This window comes from Gopherus flavomarginatus, chromosome 10 (assembly GCF_025201925.1).
Source record: "Gopherus flavomarginatus isolate rGopFla2 chromosome 10, rGopFla2.mat.asm, whole genome shotgun sequence".
NCBI lineage: Eukaryota > Metazoa > Chordata > Testudines > Testudinidae > Gopherus > Gopherus flavomarginatus.
In genome coordinates, this window is record NC_066626.1 from 65,508,037 (window position 1) to 65,533,461 (window position 25,425).

At 39.5% G+C, this 25,425-nt stretch overlaps 1 protein-coding gene across 3 annotated transcripts in view; it reads left to right on the top strand.

Annotated features, from left to right (window-relative positions):
* The window catches only part of NCKAP5 (NCK associated protein 5), a 634,612-nt gene that overhangs the window by 499,615 nt on the left and 109,572 nt on the right, over positions 1–25,425 (top strand). For all 3 annotated transcript variants that reach the window (XM_050915979.1, XM_050915978.1, XM_050915977.1), the window contains one exon: positions 3,180–3,299. In XM_050915979.1, the coding sequence (XP_050771936.1) occupies positions 3,180–3,299 (120 nt within the window). The remainder of the gene's footprint in view (positions 1–3,179; positions 3,300–25,425) is intronic.

The following is a 25,425-nucleotide window of genomic DNA, read 5'->3' on the forward strand; positions in this document are numbered from 1 at the left end:
ATTTAAAGCTTTAGGGTTTCACTACACCTCAGATAGATATCATTGCCTCATCATTTTGGAAGGCATCAAATGTACAACTTGGACAGCTTTAGAACCATTTAAAATAAGCACTATCGCAGTAATGTATCCAGGGAAAATAACTTCATAATTCATCCAGTGATACCTCTGTAACTAAAGATATTTCAGCATGTTTCCAATGGTCTCAGGGCAAGGTTTTCTCATTGTGTGGTGACCTCTTTTGTATTCTCCGTGCTGGCTATAGTACACTCTAGATAAGAACTGGTGCTGCTGGAGACAGGCACTTTGGTTACTCTGACTATAATTTCCCACTCTGAGATGCTACCTCATCAGGTTCATGCTCCTTTGCGGGTCAATACGTTGTTAACACTACTGACGGACAAGCATATTGGAAGCAGGAGGTATGCTTTTCACCATGTGATGAAAAATAAAAGCAGTTAGGCAATGCCAGTGGGTAGCAGCTGCTCTAAATTTAAAAAAAAAAAGAGAGAGTGGTTACACTTTTTGTGGGAATAAATGTGCCTGCAGTTTTTGCTTACACCAAGTACCACTAGAGTTGCAATCCTTTCTGATTTTTGAAGTTCATATTGACTATAACACAGAGATGCCATGTCCTTCAAAGAAGACTGCCACCTGTATTGTATAACTTGTGCAGAGATTTTGAGTTAAAGTCTGCCTGAACCCTACTGAAGTCCACTTTGTGGCAAAATCCTGTGTTCCCTTAAATGGCCAACAAAAGGAAGTCCTATGCCAATATCGAAAATTGATATTTAAATATACTTTCAGCCAAGTTGTACCATCAGGCCAGTTTACAGCCTTATGTTTGGGAGATGCTTTGTCCAAAATACTGTGTAATCAACAAACACTTCAGTCCTGCTACTGGAGGGAGAGCAGTACAAAAAATGGATTCAATATGTTATATTCAGCATACTTGTGTGCTGCTAAATGTACCAATTGCTAGGTATACTCATGTGGTTCAGAATATGTGCCAGGTTTTGTTCCATGTACCAAATACTTTAAGGTTCGAAGTTCCACTGGAATATCAACAGTGTAAAGAAAAGTCACCACATTCTGCTACAGCACAGAAATTGCAGAAGAGTTGAGCAATGAAAGGGTTACAGACACTGACAAAAGCCATTCCTTAATATAATTTCTTTTGTTTTTTTTCATTTGCTGTTGTTTGCAATTGTTATTAAAATGTATTTGCATATTACTTTTTTCATTTTTAACTGGGCAAGCATAGATTCTCCTTGCCCCTTGTAATTGTGGTGGAATATCCACCAAGATGGCTAATGTTTATTTCATGGATTATGCAGCACAGCATCAAAGATGTCACTGCAGCTCTGAGAATAACGCATTCGTTAGGTTATGTTCCTTCAGCTATCTGGATAGCAGGCTCTGTTGCAGCAGTAGAGCATAAAAACCAGTGCTTACATAAACAGTGGGTCTAGTAAAGTGCTTTATTCTGATTAATGTTTTGCTAGCAGAATGGGGACTGCAAAGAGAACAAACTTTTAGGCTCTGCACTTAGGCCTGAGTACAGCAAAGCACTTAAGCACATGCTTAATTTCAGTAGGTCTACTCATGTATTTAAACTTAAGCAATGCTTGAAGTGCTTTGCTGGTGTCTTAGATGCTGAGGTGATAGACGTTCTAAAAATCTTAGAGTATAACAATTCCCATTAGACTACAACAGTTTTAAAGTAGATAAAATTATTGGGCTAAATTACTCAGCTTCTCTTTAAAAAGTTATTGTTGGTCCTCTCAGTTACAAACTGCATCATCAAAATTAGACAACTGAAATATTGTATGGTATGGAATTATGCTGGGTATATAAAAAACCCGCATACTTGGTTTCATAGTTTATCAGACCTCTGTTCACTCTGTTCTGAACTGTGATTTGGGCTTTGTGGCCACCTAAGGGAGTAAAGAGGAGTGAGAATCATTTTTAAAACACTTTGCAAGCCCTTGGAGGTGGGTATAGGTGGGCTATAAGTGGCGCTCTGTCCACTTCTACAGGTGGGTGAGCGAAAGGTAAAGGTTGATGAACCTGCAACCTTTGGCTAATTGACCTGGACCTTTCAGCTCAGGCACAAGGTCTTCATGCTTTAAGAACCAGAGATCCCAAGTACAATCTCAGCTGCAGACAACCCATCTAGGGTCATCAGGTTACAAGTGGTAGCCCTTATTGACAATTGAACTGAGTGAACCCGTAAAACTTGGGATGAGCTTTCTCAGCCAAGGCTGTAGCAGGCTCATCAACCTCTGTCTATGGCCAAGCCATCTCTAGAGTGGCTAGTTCAGAGCCAGTGGACAGGAAGAGGAATGGAAAGAGGAGAGCCTTGGCACTCCTCCCGCCCTTCCCTATGCAACAGCCAGTACAGCTGAGCCAGCATGGGCGGTGGAATACTTTGCTCTACTCCAGAGCAAGCAGAAGCAGGGAGGGGAGTGGATTTTGGAGGAGTATCTCCAAGGCATAATGCCTCCTTGGTGTACTCCTATAATGGTGTAGCTTACAAAGAACCCCATGGTATATTAAGGCTTTGCTTAAAGACACAGTCCAGTTCTATGACAACATAATTATTTTAATGTTTTCTGATCAGGGGCTGCTCTATGTTTTTTGCTGCCCCAAGCACGGCAATCAGGCGGCCTTCGGCAGATTTGGCAGTGGTTCTGCGGGTGATCTGCCGGTCCCGCGCCTTTGGCGTACCCACCGCCGAAGCCACAGGACCGGCAGACCTCCCACAGGCATGCCACTGAAGGCTGCCCGACTGCCGCCCTCACAGTGACCGGCAGGCCACCGCCCACGTCTTGCCGCCCTTGGCATGCGCTTCTTGCACTGGTGCCTGGAGCCGCCCCTGTTTCTGATTCAGTTTATGACCATATCAATACAATAAAACACACTGCTGCTAAGGTCTAACTGACATTGCACTCCAAAGTGTGTGCACTGTAACTAATATGTCTGATTTCATGCATTTTAAATATTATATTTTAATAATCAAATAATCAGGGAAATGGTGTAGTATCTTTTTTTCTGATTTATTTGTGCTATTTTGAATATTTTACTCATTTGTCTCTTCTGAAGCCTCCTATTCCATAAAGCATTTTCAAGAGTTTCACTGCATTTTTTCCTCAAGCCTCCTGTTTTCTCCTGTGCTGTAGGATCTGAGGGAAGAATGTGTAAAGCTGAAAACAAGAGTTTTTGATTTGGAACAACAGAATCGAATGCTAAGTGTGCTTTTCCAACAAAGGGTCAAACCAGCTTCTGACCTCCTTCTCCAGGTAGGAAGAAACCTTTGCCTCTGGAATCAGCTAAATTTAGATTCAATACATGTAAATAATATTAATCTTCTTAAGATAATGTTAGCAAGCAAGAAGTGACAACTGGTAGACATAATATATTAGAAGAAAATCAGTTATCTATCATCTGATAGCATTGAAATTGAAAGTGTACACCACCAAACTTTGGCTGCACATTATGTGCAGATGTGGAGAGAGAAGAGTATCTGAAGAATAAGTTACTTTTTGAGGTGCCTCCTCAGGATAATAAATCGGATGACATATGGGTTCATTATTCCTTTTGGGGGGCAAAAATTGTGGTCACATAATTCCATAATATTCCATTTGATGGTAAACAAAGCATAATTTTCTGTGAGAAAGAAATCAGTCTGTTTAGCTTTCTCCATGTTTGTTGTCGTGATTCAATATATTACATAGACCCAGAGCAATATTTTATTTACCTTTTCTGGGACAAGACAGTCAAGAACTCAGATGTAGAGTGACCTGTCTCCCATTCTTCCTTGTTATCCTGGAAAAATCAGGAAGGCTGAAGATTTTCTTTTGTTGTGGCATTTCCCTTAATATGAAATTACATTTATCTTCCCTATTATTCTTTGTTCCCCTTCCCATTAGAAGTGTCTGGCTGCACCTCTGCATTAGCCAGAAAATCTGACCATGAGCTGGGTTGAAATTTAATGAAGGTAACTTTAGGTTGAGATTGAGAAGCTTCTTAAAGATGATCCAAATTCTGCCCTTTATGTTTATACAATTCCCACTGAGATCAAAGAAAGGTACTTGAGAGTGCAGAATTTGGCCTATGTAAGAGCATGAATGAAACTCATGGAAATCACCAGATGTTCCACACATGTATGTGATGATGAAATTTGGCCCTTTGGATGTCATATATCTTCTCAAAGGAACTGGTGTCAGTCCTATGACTAAAGTTATTTGAAACTGGACTGCATCAAGTACTATGGAATATGCTAAAGAGAATGAACCTGCCTTGGTAACAGGAAGGAGTAGATGATCTAGTAAGTCTTTTTATTTCTAGCTTGTATGAACTTGTAACATTTATCACTGTTGCCTCTTCATGGTTTAGCAGGTAGACTCTTCATATCTGCAGAATTTTTCTGACTTCACTTGCTTAGTCTTTATTGGCCAAGTGAGAAGGGGTACCACTGTTATTCCTAAACTCCATGTCTCCTATCTGACAGCAAAATGTACTGCTGATGTGCAACTGAACTAGGTCATCAACATATTTTGAGCCCTTGGGAAAAATTAAAGGAAGAGTGTCACTGTATTTCAGACAATGAAGGACTTCTGATAAAGATGATCAGTGTCAATTTTTTTTTTTCAGAAAACAGAACAGTAAATTTGTGAATTACCAAAATGTAACTCATCTTCTAAATTAATTTGCCCAGTGGAATCTAATTCATCATCTGAGACTTTAAGATTTTCAAAAAGATATTTCCAAATGATATCACTGAATTCTGTTAGATTAGGTAACTAACTATGTCTGCCAAAGGGGTTGCCACATTAATCCAAAGTGTCCACTGTACTCTTAAACCCAGAATCAGAAAAGCTCTTAAGCACTTGCTTAAGTTACCCCTATTCAGGAATGCACTCACATATGTACTTAAATACATGCCTGAATCGCAAAGCTTTCTTGAGTTCGGGCCAAACACCATAATTATTTGAAAGGGCGATTGCTTAAATGTTTTGATGGTCCCTTCTACATACACAAACAACCAGGAGACCAGTATCAGAGAGGTAGCCGTGGATCTGTAAAAGCAGCAAAGAATCCTGTGGCACCTTATAGACTAACAGACGTTTTGGAGCATGAGCTTTCATGGGTGAATACCCACTTCGTCAGATGCATGTAGTGGAAATTTCCAGGGGCAGGTATATATATGCAGGCAAGCTAGAGATAATGAGGTTAGATCTATCAGGGAGGATGAGGCCCTGTTCTAGCAGTTGAGGTGTGAAAACCAAGGAAGGAGAAACTGGTTTTGTAGTTGGCAAGCCATTCACAGTCTTTGTTTAATCCTGAGCTGATGGTGTCAAATTTGCAGATGAACTGAAGCTCAGCAGTTTCTCTTTGAAGTCTGGTCCTGAAGTTTTTTTGCTGCAGGATGGCCACCTTAAGGTCCGCTATGGTGTGGCCAGGGAGGTTGAAGTGTTCTCCTACAGGTTTTTGTATATTGCCATTCCTAATATCTGATTTGTGTCCGTTTATCCTTTGCCGTAGCGACTGTCCAGTTTGGTCGATGTACATAGCAGAGGGGCTGTAAAGGCGCACGGCCGGGGCTCGACCCTCCCTGAGGAGGAGGGGAGCCACACCGGCCTCGATACACGTCGTCTACGTCAGCCCCTTTCTTCAGGGCTGAGTGATGCTACACAATTGCTCGGGGCCCCGGCCTTCTGCTATAGGGTGGGGCAACAAACACAAAGTTATAGAGGCTCAGACCCTCTTGGCCCAGGGCTGAGCAACAATAGTTCAGGCAGCTCGCGCCCTTTGGGGCAGGACCGAGCAGTAGCACAGTTAAAGGGGGCCCAGGCCCTTGGTTCGGGCGGGGCACCAAACACACCGTTACAAAGGCTCCAACCCTCGTGGCTCAGGGTCGAGCAGTCAATAGTTCATGCAGCTCGGGCCCTCTGGGGCAGGACTGAGCAGTGGCACAGTTAGAGGGGCCCAGCCCTTGGTTCGGGCGGGGCACCAAACACACAGTTACAAAGGCCCAGACCCTCATGGCTCAGGGTCGAGCAGTCAATAGTTCATGCAGCTCGGGCCCTTTGGGGCAAGACCGGGCAGTGGCACAGTTAGAGGGGCCCAGCCCTTGGTTCAGGCGGGGCACCAAACACACAGTTACAAAGGCTCAGACCCTCGTGGCTCAGGGTCGAGCAGTCAGTCGCTGGACTTGATGGCCTCCTTAGGCCGGGGAGAGGGGGATTCTGCCACCCGGGTACGGGTGGCAGGGGGAACGCAGGCCCACCCACTCCACTGCGTTCCAGCCCGGGGCCCTAGTAGCGGTTATCACCGCTAACGGTCAGTGGGGTTCCTGACCGCAACACACTGGGGTCGGCTGCCCCCAGGCTACTTCCAATCTCCCCCTCTGGGTCTACCTGTTCTGTGGCATCAGCCCCTGGGAAGTCCAGTAGCATGGGCCTCTCCCGGCTGGGGCTGGGTGGTAGATCCGGCAGTACCTCTGGGAAGTCCAGCCAGGCCTGCTCCGGGGGTTCCTCGGGGTAACAGCAGGGACAGGGCGACTCTGGCAGTCCCTCCTCGTAGTGGGCGCGGGGAAGCTCCGGCAGCTCCTCGTCGTAGCAGGCGCGGGGAAGCTCCGGCCAGTCAGGGCAACTGTGCTTGGCCTCAGCAGCCTCCCAGCCACGAGCACCTTCTGGCAGGTCTGTTCCCGCTGGCGGCTGGACTCCAACTGAGCACCGCCGGCCGGCTTTTATACTTCCGGGTCGCCTCCTGACCCTCTGAGGGGCCGGTCTAGTACCTGGTGGCCCTGCCCCTTCCGGCCCCTGGCGGGGCTCAACCCTCCCTGAGGAGGAGGGGAGCCACACCGCCTCGCTACAGGGGCATTGCTAGCATATGATGGCGTATATTACATTGGTGGACATGCAGGTGAATGAACCGGTGATGGTGTGGCCGATCTGGTTAGGTCCTGTGATGGTGTTGCTGTGTAGATATGTGGGCAGAGTTGGTATCGAGGTTTGTTGCATGGATTGGTTCCTGAGCTAGAGTTACTATGGTGCGGTGTGCAATTACTGGTGAGAATATGTTTCAGGTTGGCAGGTTGCCTGTGGACGAGGACTGGCCTGCCACCAAATGCCTGTGAAAGTGTGGGATCATTGTCCAGGATGGGCTGTAGATCCCTCATGATGCATTGGAGAGGTTTGAGCTGGGGACTGTATGTGTTGGCCAGTGGAGTCCTGTTGGTTTCTTTCTTGGGTTTGTCTTGCAGTAGGAGGCTTCTGGGTACACGTCTGGCTCTGTTGATCTGTTTCCTTATTTCCTCGTGCGGGTACTGTAGTTTTGAGAATGCTTGGTGGAGATTTTGTAGGTGTTGGTCTCTGTCTGAGGGTTAGAGCAGATGCGGTTGTACCTCAGTGCTTGGTTGTAGACAATGGATCATGTGATGTGCCCGTGATGGAAGCTGGAGACATGAAGGTAGGCATAGCGGTCGGTAGGTTTTTGGTATAGGGTGGTGGTAATGTGACCATCACTTATTTGCACCGTGGTGTCTAGGAAGTGGACCTCCTGTGTAGATTGGTCCAGGCTGAGGCTGATGGTGGAGTGGAAGCTGTTGAAATTGTGGTGGAATTTTTCCAGAGTCTGCTTCCCATGGGTCCAGATGATGAAGATGTCATCAATGTAGCGTAGGTAGAGAAGGGGCGTGAGTGGACGAGAGCTGAGGAAGTGTTGTTCCAGGTCGGCCATAAAAATATTGCCATATTGTGGGGCCATGCGGGTGCCCATAATGGTGCCACTGATCTGGAGATATATATTGTCATCAAATTTGAAATAGTTGTGTGTGAGGATAAAGGCACAGAGCTCAGCAGCCAGTTGTGCTGTGGCATCATCAGGGATACTGTTCCTGACAGCTTGTATTCCATCTGTGTGTGGGATGTTCGGGTAGAGAGCCTCTACATCTACATCTCTAATCAGAATAAAGCACTTTACTAGACCCACTGTTTATGTAAGCACTGGTTTTTATGCTCTACTGCTGCAGCAGAGCCTGCTATCCAGATAGTATCTACATCTCTGCAGTGGTGTCACGGAGATAGCTGGGAGTGCTGGTGGCATAGAGTCTGAGTAGAGAGTCCACATATCCAGACAGTCCTTCAGTGAGAGTGCCAATGCCCGAGATGATGGGGCATCCAGGATTTCCAGGTTTGTGGATCTTGTAGAATAACCCTGGTTGGGGCTCTAAGGGTATGTTGATTTGTTCCGGTGTTAGTGTAGGGAGTGTCCTGGGTAGATGTTGCAGTTTCTTAGTGTATTCCTCAGTGGGATCTGAGGGAAGTGGCCTGTAGAATTTGGTGTTGGAGAGTTGTCTGGCGGCCTCCTTTTGGTAGTCAGACCTGTTCATGATGACAACAGCACCTCCTTTATCAGCCTCTTTGATGATAATGTCTGGGTGGTTTCTGAGGCTGTGGATGGCATTGCGTTCTGCACGACTTAGGTTATGAGGCAAGCGATGTTGTTTTTCCACAATTTCTGCCTGTGCACGTCGGCGGAAGCATTCAACGTAGAGGTCCAGACTGTCATTTCGACCCTCAGGAGGAGCCCATGTGCTGTTGGTGGGAGGGTACCTGTGTATCAGTGCGCTGTTCAGTGTTGTCCTGAAAGTATTCTTTGAGTTGGAGATGGCGAAAGTAGGCTTCCAGATCGCCGCAGAACTGTATCATGCTGGTGGGGGTGGCAGGGCAGAAAGAGAATCCCCGAGATAGGACAGACTTTTCTTCTGGGCTGAGTGTGTAGTTGGATAGATTGACGATATTGCTGGGTGGGTTGAGGGTATCACGGTTGTGGCCCCATGTGGCAGGTAGGAGATTAGACAGCTTACAGTCCTTTTTCCTTTGTAGAGAGGTGAAGTGAGTAATGTAATCTCCTATCTTATTTTAGTGAAGTCCGTTTGTATGGAAGTGTGGTTATTAATGAGAGTCTCCAGGTTAGAGAGCTCTTTTTTGATGTTTTCCTGTTTGCTATATAGGATGCTGATCAGGTGGTTCCTCAGTTTCTTTGATAGAGTATGGCATAATCTCTCACTGTGGTCTGTGTAGTATGTAGATAGCAGTGGATTTTTTACCTTTAGTCCATTTGGTATGATGTCCATCCGTTTGCATTTGGAAAGGAAGATGATATCTGTCTGTATTTGTGCAAGAGACCACAACTCTCAAAACCTGTGGAGTTGACACTTTGCAGCTTGTATGTGGAATCTCTGCACATTTAGCTGCACATGGACGTCCTAAGGCAGTAGTTCCCGTTGATAAATTGTATAATCAATTCCTTGACCACATTTTGGTTCATTATGAAATATACTCAATAGATCAAATAACGAATGTCAGTCAGGTTTATTGCTATAAGCCAATAATAATATAGTACAGGAAATAGTTTTTATACGATACTAGTCTCTGGAAAGCTGTCTTGTGAAGCATTGTCACATTCACCTTACATGGACAAAGTTACACATTTCAGCTGGTAGTATTTATTGGATGATTTTACAAGTTACACATTTCTTTACATGTCACTAAAATTCAGCCTATTAGTTTGTCCCAGTTCATTAACTTGCTCTGTTCCTTTCCTTATCTTTGTTTTGGATACTAGCTTTCCAGGTACTGGTGTTTGAAGGTAACTTCTAGGTTTGTACCAGGTTAGAACAATCATATCATTTCATCTTCCTTTGGGATATTCCAGTACTGGCCTGTGGGAATAACTGTCTATCTCTTGCTTGGGTAAAATACACACATGTCCTTATCCTGACAACTTTCCTGTCTGCTTAAGCCAAAGCACGGTGTTATGGGATATCAGCATAAGTGAATAGGCAGGATTATAGTAAAAGTATAGGCCAGTTTAGGCTGTGTAACTGCTGTAATATTTGTGCTTAATGCTATTTCTGCTTAATACATAGTAATATATATATATATATACGGTGTGAATGATATACATAAGACTAATATGATATATGTACAGGCTAGCCAGCATATATTGGTCAACATTCCAAAACATTTTATTAAGGCGACCTACCCAACTGCATTTTGTGGGTTTTTTTGTGTTTTTTTTTGTAACCCACCATAATTTGCATGCACCCTCCACACTGACACTGCAACCCAAATCCTTGCCCAATGCAGAGGGGAGACATAGGGGGGATAGGTAGGGGATGGTGGAGAGTGATCTGCCACCTATGACCCATTTGGAACGTTTGCATGACCCACTGGTAGGTCGAGACCCACCCTTGGGAAACACTGTTCTAAGGCAGGGTGTGTGATCCGTGTGTTTTAGAATGGAGTCCAAAATCCACCTTCATTTACTGAGCACTATTCCCCAGTTGAATTATTCTTATTCTCTAAAGATATAGTTGACTTTAGAGAAATTATATAATCAATAACTGTCTTCACTTTACATGTTGTATACACATTTATACATTCTGAAAAGCATCTAAATGGCTTAGGAACATGAGTCAAAGGAGACTAACTCTGAGAGTTTTGAAAATCCCAGCCTAGGCTCACAAGTCCTATTCAAAGTCTGTTGTACTTGTGCTACTCATTTACTTAAACGTGTGAAAATATCACTTATTTATTGTTGATTTATACAATGCAGTACAATGCTATTTTCATACAAATCTCATCCTAAAATTATTTGCACAATTAAATAAGTGAGTGCAGAGGAAGAACAAAACCGAGTTAATCTTAGTTGTTTTCTTCTGTAGTTATCATGTATACCATTATCACCAGTGACTTGATTGCATGTTACCAGCAGATTATTCTGCAACCAGACATTAGTAAATTCTTTTACTTAAATTTAAATGTGATTTAAAAACTATATATGAATTTCTTGACATACCAAATTTGAATTAAAGCATGGATTTCTTCCATTTCAGTGGTGTTGAAATCTTGCATCAGTGAGCTTAAATGCTTTTCAAAATAATGAATCACCAGAGTTTTTTTAGTGCAGTTGACTTTAAACAAAGCCTTCACAATCTGTTTGGTTTCTGCTTATAAACAAGAGGAGAATATAACTCACTATGATCATTTAAGGATGTGATACAAGTGATTTAAATTTGAGTGCAGAACATGTTCCTTATATAATACTGAATGCACTGTGCTGTTTTTCCTCATGTTTCACACACAGATCAAAAAGAAAAACTGATTAATCCAGATTTAGTAAATTTCATGCAAGGGAGGTTTAAAAGACAACTTTAAGAAGGCTCCATTGTAAAACAGTTATTAAGTATTACATTTTCATGAATTTTGTATAAATATAAGTATCCATTAAATCCTAGGGACTGATAGTATGGAACAAGAAATTACTGTGTTTGTCTGGGGGATTTGATTATGCAGATTGCTACATTAATTCTTTGGCACTAAAAATTTCGGTGTGTCCATTGCTAGCAGTATATGGCACACGGGGGAAATCTCATTCCTATCTTGAAAAGATTAAGTAACCCAAATACTGACATAAAAGACCAGCGTTTCCAGGAGCCTGAGGTAATTCAGTCTCTGTTCCATCACCTCTTTGTGTTGGAGGTAAGTTTGTTTTGAGACTCTCTGGAGACACGCTTTCTTGTTGCTGGAAGTCATGTATAGAGTTGGCATTAGGTGTAGGCTAGATAAGCAAGTACCTAGGGCACCTAATTTTTGCTGTTATCTAACCATCCTTCTCCTTGACCCACTGGGACAGATTTGTGGAAGAGATCTCCCCTTTCAGAGATGCCTTCAACTCAGTGCCACCTGAAAAGCAGCAACAGCCAATGCCAGGATCCATAGCACTAATGGAGCTCCTGTCCAGTTGACTCCCACTCCTTTACCTGCGGGAGGGTGCGGGTTGAGGGGAAATAATGTACCTGCCCCTTTGGGAAGTGTATAGAAAGAAAGTTCAGAAGCTCAGGTTTAGCTGGCCATGTTACATATAATCTGTCAGTGAGCCACACACCAGGAGGGAATGTTAGGCTGAGATTTGAGCTTGGATGAAAAGGAGCAATCAAAGAAGACAAGGCCAGTGCAGAGAAATTAAAGGAGGTGAGAGTCAGATTTGTGAGTGTTTGGTATAAAGATGGTAGCTGAAGACACGTGAATGTATGAGATAGAGATAAAGTGCAGAGAGTGAAGACAAGAAGGAAGCCTATGCTTGATGAATTGCTCAAGATAACACAGGATATCCGTAATATGGGAACGAATTTTTAATTCTTGGTGTTACAGTATTTCTCTCTGCCTCATTATTTGTCTTTCTAAATTAGTATAAATTCTGTTGCGAAAGTAAACATTTTATTTCTAAAATTGCCTAAAAATGAACTTCGTTTCTCCATCCTTCAGCTGCTGCTCCCCAACACACACCTTTGCTTTGTCAGTTCAGACTGGTGTTTTTATTTCTCTTGAAACAGAGAAATGAGTTCAGTGCTTTCTCTTCCAGTCATTGCCCTTTTCCCCCCTTACAGGGGAAAATGGAATTACAGACACTGAGCTTGATTGTGATCTCATGTTGCACACATCTTTTACCTCAGAGTAACTCCACTAATTTCATTTTAGTTATTCCTGATTTAACCCACTGTACATGAGAGAAAAAGCCAGTCTATAGAAAAATTCTTTATAGAAGATGTAGTGCCAAATTCATACACTCATACAATTGCACAAATGTAACTAAGGTCGGGATTTGGCCTGCCATATATACCAAAGGCATTCTATAATCAAGTAAAGGCCTAAATAAATAACAATTTTACATTAGAAGGTACATATGTATAAATTTGTTAGCTGAATTCTCTCAAGAATGTTGTTTGATCTTTTCATAAACAAAGTTACTATCATTGATGTTATTAAAGCACTTTGAGATCCTTGGGAGAAAGGTGTTAAATAAGTGCAGAGTGGTAGTAGTAGTGTTTATTGGTTTGATTTATTTCATTAAATAAATAGTGATATTTGCATAGAGTATGGGAAGTATAAAATAATATTACTAATCATAAAACCGAGGGCATCTCTGCTCCCAAACTCTCTTTTAATTGTCATTTTATCTCTCTCACTTCAAATATCACTTTAACAACTCTAGAACAAAGCAGGAAGACTTTTGAAACATCCACTTATGCCTTGTATACATCTGTCTGGATTAGTATAATTCATTTTCCATGGATCTCCCATATTGCTTTATTGTGTACCTAAAATTTGTCCATACTGCTGTGGCCAGACTGCTGAATTCTCATCTTAATGTAGGTAATAACTATTTTTGTATTGACTTCTATAACAATTTGAAGAGTGTGCTCTAAAATATGTATTTGAAGGGAAATATACGTACTTAGATGGAAATAGTTATCAACTTAGCAGAAAGGGGTAAATTGCTCCAACAACATTATTATATATGTGAAGAAAGATAGGGCAATTAATTGTTTAAGACTTGACAGAAGTGGATGAAATGAATGGCCTAGAATCTGACTTTACATTCAGACATCTTGAGATATCATGATGTTCTGAATACAGATGGTTAAAAGAGACATTATGTTGGCTTCTACCAGTTCAATATGCAGAATTTGTAGGTATTTCTAAAAATAAGTATTTGAGGAGGAGAAAACAAACCCAAAGATCATCTTATATTGCTAGAAAAGGATGTCAACAGTTAACCATTCATTTAAATAACTGTACCAATATGTGCTGAAAGCTGTATAATTCAGACTGGATGGCAAGCCAACTATCTAGACCCCACCTCATGCATATCTGCACCCTAAAGGCATATTTAGGAACAAGATCAATATCTTAAAGTTTCAACCATTTCAAGGCTCTGAACTTCCTGCAGTATAACCTGCTGTTCACCTCTCTCTACTGTGAAAACCAACTGTTTATTCCTTCCCTTTGTTTCCTATCTTTCAACTATTTACTGATCCATGAGAGGAACTTCCCTTTTATCCATGACTGCTTACTTTGCTTAAGAGTCTTTGGTGTGGGACTTAATGAAAGGCTTTCTAAAAGTCCAAATACACTACGTCCACTGGATCACCCACGTCCACGTGTTTGTTGACCTCCTCAAAGAATTCTAATAGATTGGTAAGGTCTCTTCTCTCATGGCTACTTGGTTTCGTTGGAAGCCTTTGCCAACAGACCTTGTTAAGGCTTTCTAAAAATCCAAGTACACTTTATCAACTTGATCACATGGTCCTGGTGACTTATTACGATTTAGTTTATAATTTTTTCTCCTAAAACCTCTTCTATTGACACATCAGTTGGGGTGAGTACTTCAGCTTTGTCACCCAAAAAGAATATCTCTAATGTTGGCATCTCCCCCACATCACCTGCAGTCAAGATTGATGCAAAGAATTCATTTAGCTTCTCTGTATTGGCCATGTCTTTCTTGAGTGCACCTTTAAAACATTTGTAGTCTAGTGCCCCCACTGCCTGTTTGGAAGACTTCCTGCTTCTGATGTACTTAAAAAGAATTGCTGTTAGTTTTTGCATCTTTGGCAGATTGCTTCTTAAATTCATTTTTTACTTTCTTTATTGTACTTTTACATTTTACTTGCCAGAGTTTGTGCTCCATCCTATTTTCCTCATTCAGATTTGACTTGCAAATTCTAAAGGATGCCTTTTTGCCACTAGCAGCCTCCATTATTCTGCTGTTTAACCATGGTGGCATTTTGTAGTCCTACTGTCTTTTTTGATTTGGGGTGTACATTTAGTCTGTGTCCCTATTATGGTGTTTTTCAGTGCTCTCCATGCTGCTTGCAGCATTTTACCCTTGTGACTGCTCTTTTTAATTTCTGTCTACATAGCATCTTCATTCTTGGACAGTTACCCTTTTTAAAGTTAAATGTTACTGTGGTGGGTTTAGCTGGTATTTTTCCTTCTACTTAATTACATTATGGTCACTATTACCAAGTGGTTCAACTATAGTTACCTCTTAGACCAGATCCTGTGCTGTACTTAGGACTAAATTAAGAATTTCTGTTCTCTTGTGGGTTCCAGGACAAGCATCTCCAAGAATAAATCATTCATGGTGTCTGTAAATTTTATCTCTGCATCATGCCCTTTGATGACATTTACCCAGTAAATATAAGGATAGTTGAAATCACCCTTTATTATTGTGTTTTCTGGTTCTGTAGCCTCTCTCATCTCCTTTAGCATTTCGCAATCACTGTCACCATCCTGGGCAGGTGGTTGGTAGTATATTTCTGCTGCTGTACTCTTATTATTGAAGCATAGAATTTCTGTCCCTAGAGATATGTTATATAGTTTGATTTATTTAAGATTTTCTCCTTATTTGACTATGCTTTGTTAAAACATATAATACCACTCCCCCACCAGCAGTACCTACTGTGTCATTCCTATGTACAGTTTGTGCCCAAGTATTACCATGTACCATTGATTATCCTTATTCCACCGTTTCCACAGTGACTGTTATATCTAAATCCATATTTAATGCTAAGATCTCTAGTTCACCCTCTTAGTATTTAGATTTCTTATATTTATGTATAAGCACTTGCGCATTTTGTCCATATTTAGTTGCTTGCCTTCATGTGTTATGTTTAAATGGGACTCTTTTACATGTGATTGTTCCTTGTTATCTCTTACCTGTACGTTACCTACTTATTTCCTATCTTCTCTACTATATTATGTTCCCCTCTTTAATAAATCATCCCCAGGAGATGTCTATGCCCAAAGCAGGTGGTCCTCCTCACCTGTCAATTTTCCCCCAGCCCCCGTAATCTCTAATTCTCTGTAAACTTTTATTTTATGTGCAAGCAGTCTGGTGGTTCCATTTTGGATAGATGAAGCCCATCTCTCCTGTAAAGGTTACTACTTCCCCCAAAAGTTCCTTCCTCCATATACTATCTCTTCATCCTCACATTTAGACCTTGAAGCGCTATCTGTTTTGGTGTCCCTGCACATGGAACAGGAAGCATTTCAAAGAATGCTACCATGGTAGTTCTGTACTTTAATCTCTTACTTAGCACCATCTCCTCCCCATCACTGCCTATAAAGCTGTCTAGATCTCTCGTGAGATCTACTACCTTCACACCTGGCAGGCAATTCACCATCCATTCTCATAGTTCTCACATACCAAACTGTCTATGTTTCTAATAATCAAATCCCCTACTACTATTGCCCATCCCTTCATAATAACTTGAGTCTCTGTGCCTGGAGGGGTATCCTCAAAGCAAGAAGATATCATGACTTCATCTGGAAGGTGGGTCCCAACTATGGGATTGTTTCCCTCTGCTCCAGGTTGATGGTCTCCTGCCTTGAGACTTTCATCTTCCTTAGCAGTACAGCCCACTGATCAGATGAACAGTTGACCAATTCAATCCTAAGAGATCACTCACATAAAAAGGAACAGATTAGAGAGTCGATGACCAACTTCTCCAGTGGCGGTATCCTGGAAATTTGAACCCAGTGAATCTTCATCACAGGCTTAAAATTAAGTACTTGGTTAAGTGCTTTGCTGGATCAGAGTCATATTCAAGTTGATATAGGCATATTCTCAGTATTAGGAAAATCTTCCTGATAATGAGTTGTGTTATACTGTGGTAGTTTCCCCTGGGAAGAGATGGAAGTCTCATCATTTGGGACATTGAAAACTAAACTGGATATAGCACTGATAAATGTACAATGATGAACAGTCTTTCATCAGCAGTGTGATGGACCAACTGACCTAACAGATCAGTTCCATCTCTAATGTATATGTTTCTATGATCTCCTTCTTGTCATGCCTGGCTTCTCCTATTTCAGCATTCTGATTTCTCCCCCTACCCCTCCAAATGAACAAAGTTCACCAAGCATATAATCCTGGTGAACATGACAAATCTTTTAAGTGAAAATGACCTTCAACAGCCAGCACTTCGCAAGTCCTTGTAACACAGATTATTAGCCTTTAGGACTGACAAATAAAAGCATTAAAAGGCATTTCCATGTCTACACAATCATGAGGTTTTGTGATATTTTATGGAAGCACTTTTCAGATCCAGCCTCTGAAAGCAAGATTTGTCCACTGCCCAACTGATAATAAATTGCCAGGGAAAGATTACCAACAGTAAATTGAGTAAACGGTTTTGAGGCAAAATATAAATGGTCTTTAGTGTAATATTTATAAATAATTTTGAAATAGGAATACAATCTATTATAGCAGTTGAAAGATATATGTGGGCATAGTCCTGATGAATGAAGATGGATGTTACTCAGGGGAAGTGTGCATCAAGAGAACAGTAGGACTGTAGTTACACTAGACTCTTAGTGACAAAAATAAAATGTTACTGTTTTTTACTCCTGTTAGTGCAGCAAAGCCAATACATACAGCTGAGACTGAGTGAGCTGTAGGTTCTGTTCCATCTTATCATCATCATCATCATCATCATCAGAATTGTTTACTAAGTTCCAAGGGGGCAAATTGTTGTCAGTGAGGATACACGGAGGCCATAACATGTAGACAGTGGGATTGCCTGAGTGTAAGGATTTTATTACTGATGGTGATGTGCACAATGGAAAAAATCCAATTTTGCTTTTGTAGACCAAGGTGAGTATGCAGAGATAATCATTGGAAAAAGATATCATTATTCTTGTAAACTGAACACTTTAAATGTAGGAATCAATGAAAGGCAAGAAACAAGAAAGCCTATGCTACCATTTTTACAGTTTCTTTTCAGAGTAGCCCTCCACTTTAAACTTTTTATAAAAGCATTAAAAAGATACACTTTTCTTTGTTCTCTACTGTTGTACACCTTCCTTAAAGAGAAGCAACCACTTGACTCAGGGGCACCTTGGTTTTTCAACCTACTGTGTTTACTGAACATAAATGCAAGATGTCAACTTGTCATGTAAATCCCTGGGTAAATGGTCAAAGTATAAGTGAAAGCTGTTTATAGGCAGCCTTTATTCTAGGCTCTGAACTGTGTGAAAATTCTTTGAGCTCTGTTTGTTTTTGTATTTTTTATGACCAGCTCCAGACCATTTCTTTACTCTTTGGGGATATGGTACTGAATTAGCTCTTTGTTTGGAGTGGGATAGGTTTTAATTAAATAGAAAGCAGTAGAATTTACTTGTTTACTTTTTTTTTAAGTTTACTTAAAATGCACATGAACAGTGTGGGGAATTTTCTTAATAAATGCAGCCTAGATGGTACACAGATTTAACACCATCAATTTTATGACAGGGACAGTATCAAAGATTGAATAGATGTAAATATATTGCAGTTGATGCATTTCTGTGTTCAGTGTATATTATCCTGTTTCACTTTTTGTTATATAACTTGTATATTTAGGCCAGGACTCCTTCTGTTTCCCATTGAAACTGATAAATCTTTCTCATTGGAGTGCAGACTGGAAAATTAGTTTGGCTTGGAAAACAGGCATCATTCTAATGTTATCACAGTGGGCAAAGCACTAGCCATGTGTTACATATAAAAGTGTAATTTCATGTCATCGGTTCAACTTTTAAAGCCCCCTCATTGAAATTATGTAGTGGAATAAAATAATAGCCATTACAGGACTGTCTTAAACACAATGTGCTTAAGCAACAGGTGTGCTAGATAATTGTTTTCTCATCATGGTGCATATTTCACACTCCATAACTCCCAAATGAAATTCCAACAGAATGCATAAAATTAAATGATTCAAAGATTTAGAGGATTTCTGTTCTTTATGGTAAAAGAGAAATCTACTGAAATTCTAAAACAGTATGGAAGTACAATCATTATTACTAATGTTGCTAAATATGAAGTATTTATTTTGGTTATCTTAAAATACTTTGAAATTTAAACAAAGGCCTGCTGCTCAAAAAATAGTGTGTAATATGTGTATATGCATATATATGAAATTAATGGCTGACGTAATAAAAATAGAGGATTAATTTACCTGTAGCATCACTGAAATGAATATGTGAAACTTTCCCTGAAAAATTCACTTATTTTAGTATCTCTTTTTTTCCATTACTACTGTATATAACATGGTTATAGAACTTTGGGTTGTGAAACAAAATCAAACCTATGGCTCTATTAACTAAAAATGTCTATGCCAGCAAAGGTTATACTTGATTACATTTTAAGATTTTTAAACTTTTATCAAGTCAGTGTGATTTGCTAGAGATTTTAAATTAAACTTCATGTACTCTCACCAGATGAATCCAACTAAAGTTATGTTAACTGATTTTAACACACAAGATTATTCTATAAGATTTTGTGCTGCCATCTATTACAAAACAAATCATTTCCCTGGCATATATTCTGTATACTTAGAATACTATTATATATATTGCACAGTAGTAAGAAGAGCTGGGGTAGTAGGTAAAGTGAAATGTGATCCATAATGAGTCATGAAACAGCTAGTCAAACAACCCAGTCTTTTTGTATTGAATTTTACTAATGTGCTCCTTTCTTTCCCATATGACCTATCGTCTGTAATGATGGTTTGATACTGGTAAAATTCAGATCCTCATCCAAAGGCTGTGACACTATTGACTAAATCTCTATTGACTTTGCTGCGGATGTGAAATACTGTATTGCAAGATAAAATCAGCACATAGATGCTCAATGAAACTGAAGAGTCCATTAGTGCTTTAACTCTTAAATTACCACCTGTCTTCTTTCTTGATAAGAGCAGGCTGAAGGGAGAAGTTACCTTTGTTGTTAAACATTTTGCAGCATATTGCTAGACTTAACTCTCTTTTCTTGCATTTTTAGATGGTATTCAAATTAATTTCTGTCTCTAAATGTGAGCAAGCCATGTTTCATTAGTCACTCACCTTTGTCAGGATACTGGGAGGAGTGGTGATTTGTCCTGTGTGGAATACAAGGGCATCTTGAACATTATGAATTAAACTCTTGCTGACTGCATTTGAAGTATGGAAACCAGCATATTAGGATAATGACATCTTGAATTAATAACAGCACTTTAGAAATCTCAGAGAGATGTCCACTCTTTAGTCTTTCTCAACTACATAGTCATTGATATGAATTGTTTTTATTCTACACCCATTTTGTAGAGTTTGGATTTTAAACTTTAGTATTCTATTGTTTTAAAAACTGATGCATATCCTTTTCAAGTTTCCTTTTATTTTCTGTTGACTAAAATTCTTCCTTATATGTCTCCCTCCAGTGTACATAACGCTTGTGCATACTGTATATTTGTTTATGGACTTCAGATATTGTACATGTACCTGAGGAAGAATATAACCTTGTTTTTTAAAGGACACCTTAAATGCTATTCTGTAAACCAGTCCTTGCGAGTTACTTGACATTAACCTGACATATGGCCTTCCTTAAGAGACAGAGAGGTAATGTCTCCACTGAAGCATTACAGCTGTGCTGCTGCAGCATTCTAAGTGTAGACATACCCCCAGTCTCTTCCTTCTAATATCCTCATTCCCAAAACCTCAACGCCAGTTTTTATACATTGGGTCGTCAAGCAAAGACTTCTGGTGTGAATGTGCATATCTGCATCTGAATAGACTCGTGCACATGAACAGAAGCTCCATCATTAAGCTGAGAAAAAAACCCAGCTATCTGAATGTTCATGGAAAAGGGAATTTTAAAAAGGCACCTTGCTTGGTGGAATCAAATAGTGAATCAGATTTAGGGAACAAGTTAGAGAATCGATTTTTCCACTATTTTCCTAGTTCTACTCACAGCACTCCTTTGTGATAAGTATCACTATATTTGTTTTACAAATGGGGAAGCAGAGAGTTAAGTGACATATTCAAGTCCATACTGCAGTCAGAAACGAGTATAGGCTAAACATCATGAATTCCTGAGTCCTAGTTCTTCGCTTAATCCAGTAGTCTTAATCCTGTAATCTATAGAATAAACCTCTTATTAGAACCACTGGAACAGGACAATTAAATCTTAAAGAGGCTGAATTTGGGTCTGGCTTAGATAAACAGCCAAAGTTGGGATGCTTATTCAAGGCTTTGGGTTTGCAAAATTGTGATCCAATCCTGCAAATGTTTACTGTCCTGTAATTATGGGAAAGTGCATAAGTGTTTCCATGAGATAATTAGCCTTGGTCTGGAAATTCCACAAGATTAGGTTTTCTCACTCTACGTTGGGTCTTCGAGGACCTTAACAAAAAGTTGGGGAAAAAAGAGTTAATTGAACACTTCAGAATCTTCATTTATAGAAACAGACAAAAAAAGATTCAGGAAGCCCTTGGAGCAGTGAAACTGACAATTTACGCCAACTGGGTGACTGCCCTTGATTATTTCCAAACCAGTTTGTCCATCCTCCAAAAGATGCTTTAAAGAAAAAGCGTTCAATAAAACACCTTCAGTCCAGACCTCTAAGGCTTTTTAACAGAACCTTTATAAAAGTTCAAAATTTGGAATTACTTTTCCAGAGTAGAAAACATTGCATTTTGATCAGTGTTAGAGAGAGAACTTTTATTAAAAAGTTATGAAAGCCTTGAAAGTAGGAATGAGGACATTTTGTGGAAATCCTCCTACTACTTTGCCTTCCCCCAGCAACCTGCCCCACCGTTTGTGATATTTCTATAAGATACACAAAAACATCTTTCAAAATGCAGAACATTTTGGGAAAGGAAAAGATGGCTTGTTCAACATTAACATTGACAAATTCATGTTCTTGTCATGTAAATAAATGAATCTTTTAAGTGTCTAACATACTGGACTTTGAGAAACTGCAGTGAGGGAAGGTTATAGAAAATGATGCTTATCTCTTCTGATTTTTTTATAGAATAAATGAATGGTTTCAGCTAAAACAATGCAAGAAGAAATCTAGTGAGAATACGTAATATAACACTTATCTGGGACACTAGATTGCTGCCTCTGAACTTCCTAGCAAAGCAGTGCTTACCTTCCTCGGTTGCCATGTATTGATCTAAAATATCTTCCCTGAGCCTTGTCTCTCCTTTTCCTCCTACAGGCAAAAGGTTAGAGTTAGATGATAATATTAATTTTCGAGACATCTGCACATGTTTTAATAGCCTTTGGAAGGCTTGAAATAGTTTCTGCTTGCCCACCACAGGGCTAAAATACCATTAAGGCCTGGATTGAAGTAATACATAACAATCGTAGTCTCATAGTTCAACCTGACAATAAAAAATCTAATTTATTTTATCAGAGATTTAAATTAATGTGATAAATTCCTCTCTTAACAGGAGCTGGAATGCCATTCCTGTAGAGGCACATGTGCATTTTGTATCATTATCCATACAAATTTTAAAGACATAAAACTACAAAAAACCTTGTATATACATTTTGTCCTGTACCCTGTTTGTGTGTGTGTGTGAGAGAGAAAGAGAATTATGTGCTTATTTTCATTCCAGACATCAGAGTTTTTGTTCCTGACATTATCTCTACTGAAAATCCCTTCATTCCTAGGCTCACTTACTTCCCTGACTCAACATACAGACGAAGAGTGAGCGAGATTCATGCCAGTCTCTGGCCCTTAATAATTAACTTTTTCCCCTGGAAATAAGTTGGAATTGTAGCATGAGAAATAATTTTGTGGGGGGTTATGTGAATGTAGTCTAAATTAACTTTTAAAATATACATAATGATTCGGATATTTCTGAATACTTGAGGAAATAGTCTTGAGATTCAAAACAGTTTTCATTTCTAACTCTATGCTGGAGGAAAGCTTTAGCTTATCCCATTATAAAGTGATAAAACAGCATTTGATAGCAGCAGCCTGTGTGATAAAATGATCATGGCAGCAGTGAGAAAGAATCTAATAAGGGAATTGATCTGCAGATTCCAATTCTGTAAGAGCCAACATCGATCAACATAAATGTCAATAACAAGATCATATTGAGGTCTGCCTAATTCCTTTAGATGATTTTTGGTTCTAGTGACAGAGTCAGGAAGTGAATGTGAAAAGAAGCTTAAAACTATAAGAATCACAAAGACAAAGGCCACCACTACATTATACTATACATGATATATCACTGGCTATCCTAATATAAGCTAGTTATAAGATAGAAATTAGTTAATAGTACATAATCAAATAACTTCTATATTATACAGCGCATATTTTATAGATGGAACTTAAACAATAGCTAAGCACTTCACATTCATATGTTAAAGTACTGCATTTGGGCACCCTGACAAAATAAAAGGCAGGCCTGCCTTTTTGTGTTAAAGTACAGATATCTTCTGTAAGGCAGGTCATAAAAGATAAATGGTATAGTTCTTCCTTGTCATAAAAGTTAGAAGTATAAAATGGTAGTTTGGAGTGATTCTGACCACCCTGAAATATAAATGAAAAGTCTCTGAAACTGTGACTAATCAAAAAAGATAAGGTGTCATAACTTGCAGAATTCTATGTTACAATTTTTCATATACACATAACTTGCTGCAACTGTGTGATTTTGGTCATCACACAATAAAGTGGGAGGAAAATTTACTTCATTCATTTTAGATCAGTGGAAAAGTAAAGTATTTACTGCTTTTTATGTGAAACAAATGAACACAGAAAGTGAAGACTAATATTTAATAGGAGGGTTGAACACCTCAGAATGCATTTTTCAGGAAAGATGCTGTCATGAAATACTCAATGTGAGTGAGCTCAGTGAAATAATTAATTACATTAATCGTTTACCTTTTGGCTAGCTGATTACCAGGTTATTGGTGTAAAATGTTGACTCACAATAATTATAAACCATAGGGAACTTTATACATATTTTTCCCAAGAAAACAAATTAGTTGATTTTATCATTGCTGCTGTATTTACACACTCCTAACTTAATGCTATTAAAATGAGAACTAATATTTTGGAGTTCTCAAGACTTGAAAACACGGATATAGTTATAAAATGAAAGCAAGGATCAGAGAGGATTACATTAAATCTTTCAGTGTAGCTTTTATTTAAAGCAGTTTATAAAAATTAATAAAACTAGGGGGATTTAGATGAGGAATAATTTTAGGCTTATAGTAACACAGGCAACTGAAGAATACAGAGAGAGATTATGCTATTTATGTTTATGCATCAAATATGTGCTTAATACCTCACAATTTACACTCTAGGACATTTAGGAATTTTTGCTTTCAACTTTCTCAGTACTTCAGAATCGAATTCACTGCTTTTGCCTATCTTTGAAAGGCTTGATTACAACAAAGTGTAACAAGCCTGTAAAATCTGAAGCAGACACAGAACTATTGTTTTATATTTTGGGGTGGATTTGCCTTGTTAACAAGATTTTCTGACGTAATCTTCCATACAAATGTTTGTAATATCACATCCTGGTACTTTGTCTTGAATGTTGTCAGTTAAGTCTCAGTAAACTCGCCTGGAGGATTTGCCAGCAAAATTGGCAAGCCACTATTAAGGGTGGGTTTGAATTTAGTCTGGCGTCTTTTGTATCTCCAGACTTAGTTTTTAACAACTTCATCTTGACCTGGGGGTGGAGGAGATGAGAAATAAACAAATTAAAGCTTGAACCGGGAAATACTTTTGCTAGATTAATAGAAAATCAGAATAAAATCCACTTGACTTGATGAATTCTCTGTAATAGCTGGAAGCTCTTCTTTATACTAAGCAATTATTTGGCTTACTGAACAGAATTTTACAGTTAATCCTTTAATATTTATTTTGTGTATAACTTTCCCCACTGTTAATACTGAACAATATTGTAAGCTTGTAATTTTGTTCCTTACATTTCAAACAGCTATTTGTAAGACCAATAAATAACAATCTCCAATGGCTTGCTTATATCACTATGAGGCATTTCATATCCTGGGGTTCACTTACTGCAGGTTAGAAAACAAAACAAACAAAAAAGCAACTATAAAGATGAAGCTACAGGAAAATAATGATGCAACTCTGCAGATACAAACTATAAGGCAAGCTAATTTTATTAAATCTACCAGTTAGGCTATCGAGAAGAATAAAGTAATAAACCTGAATCACTGATAAGGTGGATGTTGGTATTAAATATCATGGGAGGTAAGACGACAGGCATTCATTGCATTTTCAAGACAACAGATTCCATGTAATAGACCTTTACAAGTATCACCAAATATCATCATTAGCTACGTGTCCTGTTAGAACCAATACTCGGAGCAGTAGAAAGAACAAAAGTTTATAAATTATGGAGCTAATTTTCATCCATTTTTGTCTTGCATTTTGCATTCCCCCTTATGATCAGTTTTATGGTGCCTTAGAGTCATATAAGATTCCTACTCTAGATAAGATAAGGTTCCTACTCTGCTTTTTACTGTACCTTACTTAAAACTGGGCCTGCTATGCAGGTGTGAGCCAAAGAAGTTATTCACTTGAGCCCCTGTTGGATCTACTCCCTATCATATGTTCTGTCAGCTGCCTCAGGTGAGTAACTTGTCATTCTTTTTCAGCCCCATGATTGTTCTGCACCCAAATAATGGGGCCAGGATAGGGTTTAGGTCAGCACATCTCTGGCCATGCCCACTATCCACAAGTACCCCACTCTCTTTTTTTCCCTGGCAATTGATGGTGTAAGATGGG